Source organism: Neospora caninum, chromosome IV (assembly GCF_000208865.1).
Source record: "Neospora caninum Liverpool complete genome, chromosome IV".
Taxonomy (NCBI): Eukaryota; Apicomplexa; class Conoidasida; order Eucoccidiorida; family Sarcocystidae; genus Neospora; species Neospora caninum.
The window spans coordinates 1,319,574-1,334,514 of NC_018389.1; the positions used below are offsets into that span (position 1 = coordinate 1,319,574).

General features: G+C 57.7%; 2 protein-coding genes across 2 annotated transcripts; one reads left to right on the top strand and one right to left on the bottom strand.

Moving 5' to 3' along the window:
- Positions 1 to 1,837: 1,837 nt before the first annotated feature.
- On the top strand, positions 1,838 to 6,777 carry NCLIV_011160 (conserved hypothetical protein; the record flags this gene model as incomplete). The annotated part of the gene is made up of 2 exons (XM_003880632.1): positions 1,838 to 4,207; positions 4,615 to 6,777. 2 exons carry the CDS (start codon positions 1,838 to 1,840, stop codon positions 6,775 to 6,777), a joined length of 4,533 nt encoding a protein of 1,510 aa, XP_003880681.1.
- Positions 6,778 to 10,275: 3,498 nt separating this feature from the next.
- Positions 10,276 to 11,658, bottom strand: NCLIV_011165 (uncharacterized protein; the record flags this gene model as incomplete). The annotated part of the gene is made up of 1 exon (XM_003880633.1): positions 10,276 to 11,658. The coding sequence occupies one exon, from the start codon at positions 11,656 to 11,658 to the stop codon at positions 10,276 to 10,278; it is 1,383 nt and encodes a 460-aa protein (XP_003880682.1).
- Between the last annotated feature and the right edge of the window lie 3,283 nt (positions 11,659 to 14,941).

A 14,941-nucleotide genomic window follows, 5' to 3' on the forward strand; every position in this document is an offset into this window, starting at 1 on the left:
CCTCCTGCTCTCCACCGTATTTCCTCTTGCTCTATCGTTTCTGAATGCAGAGTGTCCGTGTGTCTTCCGGAACACCTCTTTGCCGACGCGTACGCTTCGACGTGTGACACACGACACCACACGGATACGGACTAATTTGGCTGCGGTTTTGTTCTTGTCGCCCTCTACGTATATTAGCTGGCGGGTCTCTCTCGATATGAGGCGTGTCGGCACGCTCTGGGGGGGAGACGATGTTCTTAGCGCCACAGTATGGCTGATCGATCGTCTTGAAACGCACCGCTGCGGGTAAGGTCCTTTTCCCTGCGGTTTAAGAAAATTCCTTGTTTGCATATGAGCATCTTTTCCCCCGGAGAAAACAGTGGGACGGTTGCAGGCCATTTTCCCGCCGCAAGTTCGTAGCTTTCGTCCGCACGGCACCGCCAACTGATCTGTCAGGACGCGCGTGCTCGCGGCGGCGTTTGCCTAGCTACCTCTCCGATGTCGTTCTGCCCACCCCATGTGAGATACACCGCGCTACTGGATGTGTTGCTCAGGACACGGAAGACTGGGCCGTTCGTTCACACCCTCGCCGAATTTCGTCACACGGCGAACGACGCTTCTGTGGGATTTTTTCGGAGCTCTCCAGCGACTTTTGCGCGCCCCACTGGCGGGGGAATATTGGAAAACGGTCAGTGTTCTCGACACAAGTTCAGACTGTCATATTTCGCTCGCGTTCAACGGTGTACGTACACCCCGAGAGAACAGTCTCTGCTCTGTAGCCTCTCCCGGAGCGTGCGCCCTCTCTCTTTTCAGGCAGAGACGAAGAGGCGTTGTTCCCTTTTTTGTCGCACTCGGATCGTGCCTTGCATCCGTTCTTTCCGCCCTTCTACGCTTGAGACCTGATTCTTTCCACGCGCCCCGTTCCGTAGACACGACGACACAAGAGGTCGCGACGCTCACGGGTGCCGGCGTGTAAGCAGGAAAACAGCTACCCGCTAAAATTTTCTTCTGTCTCGCCCGAGGAACGGGCGCCGTTCAGGCTAAAAGGGGTTGTGCCTTTCAGACAAAACTTGTGCGTGATCTAGTGTGACGAAAGGCCGTGAGCGTGCTGCATTCCAGTGCTTCGTGTTCACCGCTTTGTTTCCGAGAACCCCGTGTTCCCGCGCCGATTTTTCGCCCCTCGTGTGTTCCACCGTAGCTGGGTAGCAGCCGAGCACGGCGTCGACACCCAAACGACGGACGCGCGCGAAGGTTTCGAGCGTCACTGTCATGTGTTGCTCGGCTGCTCAGCAAAAGGAAACGGCCTGACACGTCTTTTCTGTTCCCGCTTTGTTCCTTTTCGGCGTCACACACCGAAGTCACTCCCGCGACGAGGTGACCTTTCTCCGACGCACGAGCCGCGAAAGGAGTCTCTCCTGCGCGCACTGGGGAGTCAGAGCGATCCCCCCGCGGGCGGTCGGTCCGTCACTCCTTCGTTTCTGTCTTTGGATCTTTTCTGTTTCCGAATATTACAGACTTGGCGAGACAAAGATCCACCTGTGTAGCCCTCATTTGCCCTCCGCGTGCACCACGACGGCGGAGCGCGCGGTTCTGAGTGTCAGCGGCGGCAGAGACGTCTTCCTAGTGGCCACAACTCCGGCGACGAAGAAAACCGATAGGCTCAAGAACGCGTGCAATCTGGGAAAGGAAAAGGCGGCCGAAAGCCGCCAGACGGAGCGCAGAAAACGAGAAAATGCGCACGGCGTGCAATGCTTGTTCCATAGAGACTTCACATGCTCTCGGCTGTTCAGACAGCTGAAAGAGGTGGAAGGCGTTTCTTCTGTCTTTGCGGTCGGAAAGAAACACACCCTTTTTAAAAATGACGCAACAATGGACTGGACAGCCGCAGAGAGACAGGCTCCATATTCCGCCGGCGCACCCGTCAGCCCCCGTGTCTCTCTGTGCGAAGAACCTGGAAGCCAAGGAAGACGCGACCGCAGAGAGCGCAGCTCATCTCCGGCACTTGGAAGCAATTTCCCCCGTCTTCCACGGCCTCGAAAGCCTGCAGGAGGAAGCCTTTTCATCGCGAAACTTCTGGTCCGACGCGACGCGCTCCGACTGGGTGAAACCCGGCGATTCCCTCCCGTATGCCTCATCGCCGCTTCGTCCCTCGGCCAAAACACTGGACGCCCTCGCGACCGACAGGGGCGAAGAGGGTGCAAGAGAGATCCTCGACCGCTGCCCGAACGCTTCAAACAGAGAACATCCAGAGACGCAAGAGCCAGACCTGCACACATTTGACGCGCGTTCATTTTGCCCACATGAACAGCTGCGGTGTCTCAGCCGGCCTTCGTCTCCTGCCTGTCCCCCTGCCTCTCGCGCGTGCTCCAGTCCGCCTCACTGCAGCTCATCGCATGCGATGGACGAAGACGCCAGAGAGGGAGAGATGGCGGACAGCCGACGCGGATGTCTCCCTCTCACGGGCGAGGCCGCGCCTCCAGCGGGGAGGCGAAGCCAACGTGAAGAGAGTGCCGAGATCCACTACGGCACGCCGTCAAGGCCCGCGGCTGGTCAGCATTCTTGCAGAGACGAGTCGCCTGCCTCGGCAGGAGGCCTTTGCGCGTCGGTGGCCGCTGGTGTCGACGAAGCGTCGACAGTCTTGAGACACAGCTTCGAGCCCCAGACGGGTGTCGAAACGTCTCGCGGACTGACTGGTCCTCAGCAGGAAGGAAGACCAGAAAATCTCGCAGCGGTGGACTCGCGCTCTCTACGTGCCACACGTGGGGGACCGTGCGCGGCTGTCTCCTTTCCTGAAACCGCGATGGGAGATACGGACCACGAGAGAGAAGCCGAGGGACTTGTCGCGGGTGGATCGGAAACCGAGATGCCTCAGTCTTCTCTCTCTCCACGCGCGAGTTCGAGGAACACATGCCACTCCGTCTCGCCGCGCGAAATCTCCGTGTCGTCTCCGCCCTCTTGCGCGACGTCCACTATGTCTGCTGGCGCCTCTTCTGTCTCCGCTGCTCAGCGGTCTCCGGAGACAGCGAGCGTGGTCGGGGGGGACTCGGACGAGGCCGCACCCAAGTCTCACCTGCATGCTTCCACGTTAAAGGCAGAGTCTCTCTCTGAAGCTTTGTCGCCCGCCAGTGGTCTAAACGGAAGACTCTCTTCCTCTCTGCCTGCATCGAGCGTGGCGTGTGCGGAAGGCCTGCGCAGTCCTGGAGGGGCCCAAAACCCTAGAGAAGTCTCGGAGAGCCCGAGTCGTCTTTTTCCTGTGGATCCAACTCCCCGTCGGCTGTCGCCGCTGCGCAGCTGTCGCCGAGCGAGCGAACGAACGGAGACAGAACCCTCTCGCGCGGCCCAGCTGTCGCCGACTGAGACCCATGTCTTTCCGTGTGGGAACTGCCACGAGGGGAGTCGATCCGAGGCGGCGACTCTCAGCTCTGCCTCATTCTTCTCTTCGATCGCGGAAGAGCGAGCAGAGACGACGCGTCTGCCTTCGTGTCTCCGGCCCTCCGGGGAGTCGCCGTCGCCCAGGCGCTCGGCCTCTTCTTTGTCTCCGCGGAGCTCGTTCCGTCATGCCTCGCCGTGGGCTGAGCGCGGTCGCGTCGCTGCGCCGGTACATCGCGAAGACGCTGCGGGGACTCCACGTCTCGACAAGACCGGCTCAGGGCCCTCTTCTCCGAGAACGTCGAGGTCTTTGTCTGTGTCTCGCGAGCCTTCCTCGCCACGGCCTTCGCGCCTCACAGATCAGTCGTCCGTTTGCCGCTCGTCTTCGCTCGGAGAAACTCTTGACGCGAGCGACTTGTCTCCTCCCTTTTCTCTCACCCCCCTGCGCGGCAGGCCGCGCCTGATTCTGCTCGACCTCGACAACACACTCATCCCCACGTCGTGGATCATGTCCCAGTGGCGCTCGAAGCACTGCACTCTCGGGCCCCTTGAGACCGTGGCCGCGATTCGCGAGGCTCTGTACGAGGCGAAGTTTTTCCAGGTTTTAGGCAATTTCTTCGCGAGTATGCGCGACGTGAGAAACAACGGATTCTCTCTCAGCCAGGTGGTCATTGTGACCAATGCAGGCACGCGAACCGTCGAAAACTTTTATCTCCAGTTTTGTCTCCCAGAACTTGGCGAACTGTGTGCGCGAGAGCAGGTATACATTCACTCGACGGAACACGTCGTCAAGCGGCTCGGCCCCATTCCCCCAATCACCGACGAAGAAGCGTACCGAGAGTTCTACACGACAACGAAAGTAAGTCGCTTTGCCGTCCGGGTTTCCCTCTGAACAGGAAACTCTGGAGAAATCGTCCTTAACCGCCTCGAGCCGGCGGCTACACTGCACAGGTCGTGCGGAACTGTGCGCAGATTTTTTTCCACGGCTGCAGCGCTCGCGAGTTTATCCACAGAGGGATCCAGTCTGCAGCCATCTTCCTCTCTTGAGGCAGGCCACCACTCTCGTTTCCCTGTCTGCCGGAGAGCAGGCGCATTCGTCGTACACCATACGCAGTTCGGGTCACAGTTTCACTGAGGTGAACAGCCGTCGATTCGAGGCCGTTCGTGCGGGCCCGCGACGGTGTGCCTTGCTGCCTGTGATCTTTTCGCGCAGTCTCCACCTTTTCTTGTCTGCGTCTCTGCGTCTTTTCCCCCCCTCTCTCTCAGTACCACGAATTTGATTTCGTTCTCCAGCGGTACATCCACGGCCTCCGGCGGGAGCACGGGGCGCTGCGCCGCCAGCAGCTGTCGTTACACCGCAGAATGCGCGCAGAGAGGACCGGCCGTTCGGGGCCGCGCGTGCGTTCGCCTGGCTCTTCGGTTGCGCCCGACGGCGACCGCGAGGAAGGGCGACGCGTCTTCCCGGAGTCTCCGTGGACGGAAGACAGAGATGTCGAGCGAGACAGGCGTGGTGCAACCGTTCCCTCTTCTCCCGCCTCTGCGGTCAAGGAAGACGAGGCGGACTTCTCTTCGGAAGAGACAGAGACGCCGTCGACGGAGGAAGAGACCACGTCTTCGTCGGGGGAAGAACACGAGGCGGAGCGGGGGACACGGGAGACCCGAGCCGCGATGCCTCTGCCAGGTGACTGGCGCTTCGATCTGTTGAGTGCAGGCGACCAGGCGTGCGAGATCATGGCTGCGTGTCGCGTGGCACACCAGGCAGGGGAAGACGTCGTCCACCTCACGAAGCTGCTGTACCTCAACGACCCGGATGACCCCAGGTACTTGGCTCAGACTCCCGAGAGGTTCGTGGCGCAGCTCGTGGACTTCCAGGAGGCGCTTCTGCGTCTCCTGGACGAGAACGAGGAAACGCTCGACAGCCAGGGGCAGCCGGAGTGGCGGAAGACTGGCGTCTTCTCTTCCGCAGCCGTGTCCTCGCCCTCGCGTTTCTTCCTGCCGCCGCTGCACTGCCTCGAGGGCCATCTGGAGTACGTCTTCACGTCGACGGACGAGGAGGTGAGCGAGCAGAAGGCGAGACGCAGGCGTCTCAATGGCCGGGCGAGTCGAGAGGGACATCCCAAGCGCCGCGACCGACGCGAGAAGGCCCGAAACGAAGGCCTCACCCGCACAGGGAGACAGCCGAGCCGTTGCGCCGGCGAGCAGCCGCGACAACGGCGCGCAGAGGGCGACCTGGACGGGCCGATGGGGCTTGGCCACGATTTGAGGCCGGGAGCGCAGGCGAGAGCGGGCGAGGAACAGCTGACTCCAGGGAAGCGCCGGATTGGGGCGAAGGCGTCGACCTCGCAAGCGGCCGAGCGTCTCGGCGAGGCCGCGACGCCCGATTGGACGGCCTCGTCAGTCGACAGACAGGCGACGCCAGCGATGGGGTCCGTGCGGCCTGGGCCGTGTGTGGGGGCCCGGGGCAGACGGAAACCTTTCTATCCGATCGCGAGTTCGGTGTACTACGCAGACCGCGCGTACCGGTCCACGCGCCCTCTGTCTCACGCGTTTGCTGGCGAGCGAGTCGAGGGTGAGCTCGTGGAGGAGTCGTGCGATCGGCGGGTGGGCACTCGAGCGCAGGGGCGATTGGCGGGCGACGTGGAAGGCCCGACTGAGGAGCCGCGCGTCGATGCCGAGCGAGAGGGGATGTGTGTGGAAGGCAGGGACACCGGGGCTGCGTCAGGGCGCGCCTCGAGCGGGGAAGAGAAGAGTCGCGGGAAGTCGCCTTCCCGCGAGAAGAGCATTCCCGTTTCGGATTTCTTGGTGGACGCGATGCTGACGACGGGGATTGGCGAGGAAGAACGCGAGGGCGTCAGCAGAGAGGGCGAAGAAGACACGTTCTTGCTCGCGGAAGAAGAGATCGTGATGACGGACGACGCATTCGGCGAAGAGTTTGCGGCCGAGGAAGACCGCAGCGTCTTCTTCCTCGCGTCGGAGGAAGAAGAGGAGCCTGTGGGCGAGGCGCGGAGTGCGGGCCTCGAGGCCGAGAAGAAAGAGAATGTGCGTGCGCAGTTTTCGCAGTTCTTCGAAGACGGTGAGACGATGGTCGTCGAAACGGAGCACGAGGACGCTGTCTGGACACCCGACCGGGAGGACCGCAGGCGGACCTCGTGCAACCGGCCTTCGCATCTCGCGTCTCTGTCCCCGCGCGACGAGAAACCGACTTCCGATCGGGGGTCGCGGGCGCAGTCTCTCTCAGAGTTTGCAACTCACGCGGGCCCCACAGGTGTCCCCTTCCGCCTGTCTTGCTCGAACTCGCCGGCGCCCTTCTCTGCCTCGCGGTCGCCACGCGCCAAGAGTCTCGAGCGCACGCTTTCGGGCTTCACTTCGCCCTCGGCGCTTCGTTCGCCGTCGTGTTCTCCCTCGTACTCTCCCTCTCCGGCCTCGTGAGAGTTGGCGGCGAACTCACAGGGGGGGGGGGGGGGGGGACGGCCGGTGTGCAGGTTGCTGGCGGGGCTCTCTATTCCGATTCTGTCTACACGGTCAGCGCGGGAGGCGGTCCTGAGCGGTCCCGTCTCGAGTCCGTTCTCTCTCGCTGCGAGGCCAAGAACGTGGGAAGAACAGGCGGCCTCTCGACAGCAGGAGGTAGAAGAGGGCGGGGCGGCTGCGCCGCAGAGAGACGCCTGGTCGTCGGGAGTTTGCGGGAGTTGGGCAAATCGTGTATCATACGTTCAACGTGGGACTGACGCGACGCGAATCTGCTGAAAGACGAGCGCTGACTAGGTATGCACAGAGCGTCGAGAATCGCACGTAGCCACAGGGACGTTTGGCTTTCTACGCTTGCAGAACTGAAAAAGGAAAAAAAAAAGGGCAAATGGGTAGTATCGAATGCGTGGGAATCTTTTTGGAAGCCCCAAGTGCGAGGACTCGCCGCTATTTGGCGTCTCGAGTGGACCGGCAAAAATGGCAGGATTCGGGGGAAAGCTGGCACTTGTGAGAAGACGCTTTTTCAACAGTTTTCCGTTAAAAGTGACATTCTTTCAGAGCGTTTCAACGCGACGATATACGCTCGGGAAGCCGCGCGCGTGTCTTGTCTCTGCATGCGTGTCTGTGCGAGCGCAGCTACTGACGTAGCTGGACCTCTTCGCCTCGAGCGAAGCAGGCATGTGCAAAAAAGTGTCCCAGGCCCCGTTCGTGGGCGTTGCGTGTGGTGTCTTGTCAAGACAGACTTGAGGTTTCGAGAGCCCGCGTTTTGTCACGTTCACTTCGTTCGACAGCCTATCCAGGCTGCGTGCTTCTGTGCCTTTTTGTCTCGGTGTCCCGTTTAGGAGCCCTAAACGGCTCTCGAGCGGGACAAACCAAGTCCGCGCGCTCTCATCTGCGCGACTGCTCATCGCCATTGTCAACACAGTACCCGCCTTTCTGTCAACACAGGGAAACGCGAGAGTCGCGGGCAGCGCGTTCTAAAACCCTCCCGGACAAGCACTTTGCTTTCACTTTGTCTCGTCCAGAGAGCTTCCAAACGAGATACATCTCGATAGGCATATACATGCATGTGTGCATGCATGCTTTATCCATCTATATACACATACGTTAAAACAAGTGCATGTCTCTATATGGAGTACATGTACGGTTACGGCTGCACAGTTCGACTAGAAATTTGTGTAAGTGGCCGCGAAAGACTCTCGACTAGTCAGGTTTCCCGTAAAGAGGGCCTGTTTCCAGGGTGTCTCTGAAGCGAGTCTATCGGGCTTCACTCCTCGTGCCCGGAGATGAAGCAACACCTACGAGCACGCTTATCCGTGTACGAAACTATAAAATTTTTTTGCATCTGCAAATAAACACGTACATTTATATTCACATTTAAATATATATATATATATATATGATACATATGCATTTGTCTACACATGAGGGAGCAGAGGGACGAGAACAGCGGGTAATCCATTGTCCGTGTGCGTTATTCGTTCTCTTCCGTCGGCGTCTGTTACGCAGTCAGACTACGCATCCATGCCGCGATCTTTCTGCAAGGTTTTTTGCCGGATGGTTGGTGCGAGGAGATATTCGCGTTTCCCTTTTCTGCATTTGTCTCGCTGGGGAAAAGGCTCACTCGCGTCGAGGGGGCTTCCAGATTGGGCGGGTTTTCTGTGTTCCACTGCCGTGCTTTTCTTTGAGAGCGGCCGCCCTTTGTCTCTTTGAACGCGTGTCAAAAGTCGGAAACATTTCCTATCAACCAGTCACCGAGTGCTGACTGCCTGTCACGAAAGAAACCGAAGCCATGCGCTTCTCTGACATAATCGAAGTGATCGGCTTTGGCCATTTCAAATGCGACACACTTGCCTGTTTTCAGAAGCACTTGAATCCCCGCTCTCGCATTCCACTGAGGCGCCCGCGTCGAAGCCTGTGTGGAAACTCCTCTGCTTCGCCATTCAGGCATGCACACACACACATACCCACAGCACGTCGCGATATACCTACAACTATACATACATATGAATACGCGTGGAGTCAAAATCACGCCTCAGCAGCGATGCTTGGAAGTTCTGGTGTGGCGACGACCCGCGCTGTCTGCACGGCCAGAAAGAGAATCGCGCTAAAAGTCCAAAGACACACAAGCCGCCCCAACCCCGAGAGGCGCCCGCGGGGTGTAGCGGCATATCGGTCTTTGCTGAGGCAGTGCAGCGGCTTTTTCTGTGCAGTTATTTTGCAAGACGCATTCTCTTTTACGCAGTCAAACAGGCTTCTCCAAAATTGCAGGCCGAGCTCCCTGTCACTGAACCAGCCCACCTCTTGACACTTCCCCGTGGCAAAGCCCCGTGACAAAAGTTCACACACCGAAAGAGAACGGACAAAATCAGAGGGACGGGGCGTTGCCGTTTTTCAGTAGGGCGCACACCCCGTTCCTGGTTTGCTGGCGGTGATTCCTTCGAGGCAACGCTCGTCTCTGCGTCGGCGACGAAGCGAAGAAGCGCGAACTTCCGGAGGTGAGAAGTCCTGCTCCGTCCTTCGTAGCCGGTGTGCGAGGCGATTTATTCTGTTTTTTTCGCAATGGGGCGGGAGAAAATAAGAAAAACACAAGGCGCAGCCTCGGCGTAAGCTTCGGCTCTTTCCCTATCCACAAAAGGGGCGAGGGTGAGGAAAAACTGGCGAAAAGCCTCGCGTTCTCTCTGCCCACGAGACGGCAGTGAAGCCAAAGAGAGACTAGCGGATGTGAACGAGAGAACGGAAGCAAGGGGCGACTAACCCGAGAGAAACCAGAACAGACGAGAGATCCGTGCACGAGTGAGAAAAAGAATTGATAGCAGCGCCTCTCTCCATACACGTCGCTTCATTCTACTCCTTTTTTCTTGCGTCGCGCGCGTGCCTGCTCTCCGGCGTTTCCCGTCTCCGGAATTCCCCCCCCACGCTCCGCTGCTATGCGAAACACCAGAGCTTCGCCGTGTCTTTTCCGGCCACGGTTCTTCTGCCTCTTGTTTCTTACCGTGTGTCGCCCTGTCCCCCGCTTCTCGTTCTCTCGCATGTACTCGCTTCTCTCTGGGCGCCTCGCCCAAAGTTCCCTTCCGTCCAACAACCGTTCCTGTCGCGGCCTCTTTGGCCCAGCCACTCTGCGATCTGTCTCTGCCTTCTCTGTTCGCGCATTCTCTCTTCTTCCTCCGTGTTTTTTTTGCTCTGCACTCTCTCTTTCGCCTCCGTTGGTCTCAGTCTGCAGCTTGTCCCTTTCGTTCCGTTCGCTTCCTTGTCTCCGGCCTTTCCAATCGACTTTCCTCGCTGCGTCCCTCCTGGCCTTCAGCGGCTTCCGTCTTCTCCCCTTCGTCGTTCTCTGCGAGAATTAGGACCACCACCGTGCCCACGGAGAAGAACACGACGGCGAGGGCTGTGAGGCACGCGACCGGCGCCAAGTGATCCAGCGATCCGACAGGCACTTCGAGATACAGAACCGAGTCTTCATCATTGGCGTTCCTCGTCTGCTTCCCCTCGAGGAGTGCCTGTCGTCTCGCAGCTCCTGGTGCAGTGTTCTGGGGAAAACATGGCCCTCGCTTGTTCTCTCCTTCTCTCCCTCTCCCTCCCTTGGAGGCGGCCGTTCGCGGGGTAGGCGCCAACGACAAGAGTGGCGACGCAGGCCTCCTTATCACACACCACACCTGCCGCACGCTGCCTCTCCTCTTTTCTCTCTGATGCTTTATTTTCGACTCCTCCCTTGTCTCCCCCTCGCCCTTCTCGGCAGTCGACGCGAACGACTGGAGGCGAGAGGAAATGCTTTGTGAGCCCCCCACAGCTCGTGCATGCGGCATCATAGCGGAGATGGAAAGGGAGATGGAGGGTGACGCAGCCTGCGTAGATCTCTCCCGTCTCGTCCGACAAAGAGCGGCCTTTTGTCTCGCCATCCCGCTTCTCGCCACAGAGCCCGTTTGCGAGCGAGGAAGGACATGCGGAAGAACGGAGGCCAGGCGCCTTCCTGAGAATCAACGGCGACAGCGTTTTCTGCCGCGTCTGAGTGTAGGGGGACAGCTGCGGGGAGAAGACCGGGAGTTCAATGTCGACGAAATCATCGAGGACTTGAGTCGAGATCCGTGGAGCCTCGCACTCCGCAGCAGACAATAGACAAGCCGAAGAGGAGGAAGGCGAGGCCTGCTGTGTGGGGCCGATCCCCAGTTCCCATGTTTGGTCTGGGTCCACAAAGGCAATGTTCTCCAGAGTGTACGTACACTCGACGTTGCAGGCGAGAACTGGCCTTTCTGCCTCGCCTTCGCTCTGTTTCCCGGTCTGTAGAGAACTCGAAGAGCATGGACTCTCATGGCTCTGTCCCCCCTGCCCCAGATTTCCTCCACATCTCGCTTTCTGCGCACGCGACAGAATATCTACTCGCGTGGACAACACGCGGTGTGAACCCTCCCCGTCGAGTCGGCTCTCTGCCGATGCATGCACCGTTTGACCTGAAGGAAGGTGGACGACAGCCACTCGCGGAAGGGAAGAGGAGAGAGGAAACGGAGGAGCGGAGGCGGGATCCGCCGAGGCCGTTTCGGCTCCATCCGGCAGCTCCGCTCTCACGAACATATAGCCTGTGTTTCGGGTGTCAAAGAGAGCGAAAAATGCAGGAAAGAGACCGAGAAAAAGAAGAACGAATGGGAAAAAGTGAGAATCGACGAGCCATTTCCGCAGCGTCTGCTCACACGCGGGTGTGCTACTTGGCCTCGCGTTAGTCCCGATGTCCCCCGAGCAGTCGGCAGGCGAGCAGGAACATGCTGCAGAAGAGCCAGAAGAGCGACGAACTGGCGAAGAACAGGACGGAGAGTACGGAGAAGAAACTGGTGGACGCCGCCTTCTCTTCATCTTTATGCTTTCTTTGTGGCGACGGGGAGGATATGAATCGAGGGGCTGCGGAGCCGAAAAAAACGCAACACGGAACGAAGGGGGGTCAGGCAGCTGAGGTCTGGACAGGCGTTCGCACTCTTCCGAGAAGAAGCGAAAGACGGTCGACACACACTGATAGGGAGAGAGGAGAGCAGACGCGAGAGGAAGAATCCAGGGGTGACAAGGAGAGAGACTTGGATAGGACGCTCAGGCAGAAGGGAGCGACGACGCCAAGGGGACAGGAACGGGAGAGACTGACACTGCTACAGACACGCAGACACACACGTCATTTCAACCTGAAAGGTCCTTCCAGTTTTATGGATAACCGCACGCGAAACAGTGGAAGGAGCCGTTTGAAGGTAATCGATCTCGGCCGTCGACCTGGCGGCTTCGAGTCTTTGCCAGTAGTTCGACATATTTTTCTGACGCGACAATACCCCGACCGAATCATGGGCAGAGAGACCCATGAGCCACGGGTAACTGAGAGGAAAAGTATAAAAGAAGAGGAGAAATACACACGCCCTCTCCCTCGAGGGGAACAACAGGAACTAGAAGCAGCCCACGGGTCTACTTTATCAGAGGGTTATCTTTTCGCAAGCAGACAGTGTCAAGACTCCCTGGGTCGTTGTCGGGGACGACAGGTGTGCGCTGAAACCTAACGGTGGCAAGACCAATTGAGCTTTGAAGATCCGAAAGGAAGAACCGTTTCAGCCATTCATTTTGTTTTCTCTGAAGGAAAAGAGGGGATCCTTTATTCTTCCTCCAAAAGCCAGCTTTCTCCCTTTAAGGAAAGGGTGTTCGGGTTCGCGGCCGGCAAAGCGGCGGACTCTGAGGCAGAGATACCCCACTGGAGCGCCCTCTTCACGCTTTTGTCGTGGAAAGAACGGGAATAGGAGCTGCATATCACTGCATCCGCTGCCCATGTGTCTTGTGTTTTAGATGACCGGGAGAAAAACAGTTTACAACGGCCGTGAAGTCCGGTCAATGCGTTTCTTCTACGCCATTCCGGAGTTGAGCCTCCACCGGGGGCTCGTTGAAAATTCTGGCGCGGTGCGTGTACACCCTAGCTACGAGCGGCAGATGATGTAGCCCGTTGGTTTGGTCGCGCGTTTCAATTCGAAAGAGAGATCTGAGTTATATTATTGCCGCGAGACTAGCAGATAAGCGTTCAGCAAGTGGAGGAATCACAGCAAGCGGACAAGCTTGAGCGATGGGGAAAGACCCAAGCGGATTCCCCCCCCCCCCCCCCCTCCGACTTCAAGGTGGACCACGCCCGCAGACAAGACACACATGTGCTATGATGCACAGTGCAGCCAGCCTGGCGTAGATCAGACCAGATTGATTAAAATTACAGATATAAACACCAAGAAATTGCAGGTGTGCGACTGTCGTGGGCTCGTGGTATCGCATCTTGGTGTAGCAACATAACCGAATACAGACCCTCCATTTATACACCCGGGCATACATACACAAGGCCTATATACTCCCGTCCTGTAATCTGGGAGGCGGTGCGAACACGCTGCAGCGGAGCAATGTGTGCAGAAAAAGACACTCTTATCCAAGGTCCGTACATAAAGGATGACGGGCTTTGCATGTTTTTGTCTGTGTGGGGGAGACAGCGGCTTCCGCGAGCCACCCTCCTGCACAAGAACGGTAACGTTAGACACTGCGGAATGCTGGGACGACGGTTTCTTTCCGCCTCTCCAAACGCGAAAGCTTCTCCAAACCTCTCAGCATCCATTCGCTGGCGTCCCTTCTATTGCGATAGTCCGTTCGAATAGCACCGAATACCGACAATGTGTTTTTCTCCGGTTGAATTCCGCGACGGCAGGGGCGTTCTGATTACCGCGGGTTCCTTCCCGCTCCGGCGGGTCAACCACGCCGAAACACGGAACCGTACCCTTCATTCTACGTTGCAAGGTTTTCTTCCACGACAAAGAACAAGGACAACTCACGAATAAAAAGGAAGCGCCGACAGGTATTCCTCTTTCTGACTGCTTCAACAAGAGCTACCAAAAAGAATATGACAGGAATGGGACGAGAAAATCACTCTCGTCCACTGGAGGCAGTGCCCGCCACACACGCGACAGGATCCATACCTCAAAACAGTGAAGACGCAGAGATCACGGCGCACCGCCGGTGTCCCCTTTTAGAGACACGGGCCGTTTGCAGCGTATGTAAAACGTGCCACGCCCGGGATGATCCTTGCTGTTCGTCAAGAGGGCTACGTCATGTGCTTTCTCCGGTGGAGCTATTTCTGTATTCTATCCTGTGGAAAGGGACACTGGTTTTTTATTGATGCAGAAAGACTCTGGAGTCCGGGACACCGCGAAGAAAACAACTCTGTATTCTCTGGGACGTCGAAACGAGGGAAACGCTGACGCGAGGGACACACGGTATGCGGGTCTCCTGCGTAGTTTCGGTTTTCGTAGTTCGAAGTTCACAAAACTCGAAAAGAAGACGTTTGTTTCTCTGTTTCTGTTCCAAGAACGGTGAAATCCATGGTGGTCCTTTCTCCCCCGTCGCTACTCCGTTCCCTCTCCCGAAATGGTTGGCACAAAACGTCGCCTTTTATTGCTCTTTGCTCCGCCGAAGGACTTTCCCCGCTCTCCCCTCGTTTGTTCTACACAGTTGCACGAGGGAAGGGCCGACGGAGAGAGAGGCGCGCACGAAGGGGGCAGAACGCTGGACCCAGGGAGACTGGATTTGTCGCTTCTCACGATACGGTCGTTCCCGTGGAAGCGCGTACACACAGCACCATGCAAATACGAAAAAAAGCGAAGAGGAGACGGAAAAAGAACTGAAACAGGGAAACTCGTCTCACGTGCAATGTCTCCGCTGTGTTCCACTGCACGTGTAAAAAAAGGAAAACGATTAAAAAGGCTGCGCTGTTACCTTGGTTGCGGTTCCACACAAGACACTGAGGGAAAGTGGACGAGCAACGTTCTCCCGTCATCGATTCACCGCAGGGCCATTTCTAGTCGGGCACATGCAACCGTTTTTTTATGCCTGTAAGTCATCCCACATGGACAAACATTCCCAGAGAGAACCGGCCAGGCCTCTCTCTGATCAGGAGAGCTCCATGGAATCCCACCCAACGAAACACATGGTTAGGGCTTACACACCTGGGAACACTGATTTAACAATGGAGCTGCATGACAGTATATTCGCGCACACACTTGTGTGTACGGCTACAAAAGTTACCTATATCTAAAAAAATAGAGGTGTATTTGTGCAGCAATCTATATAATATATCCGTGCA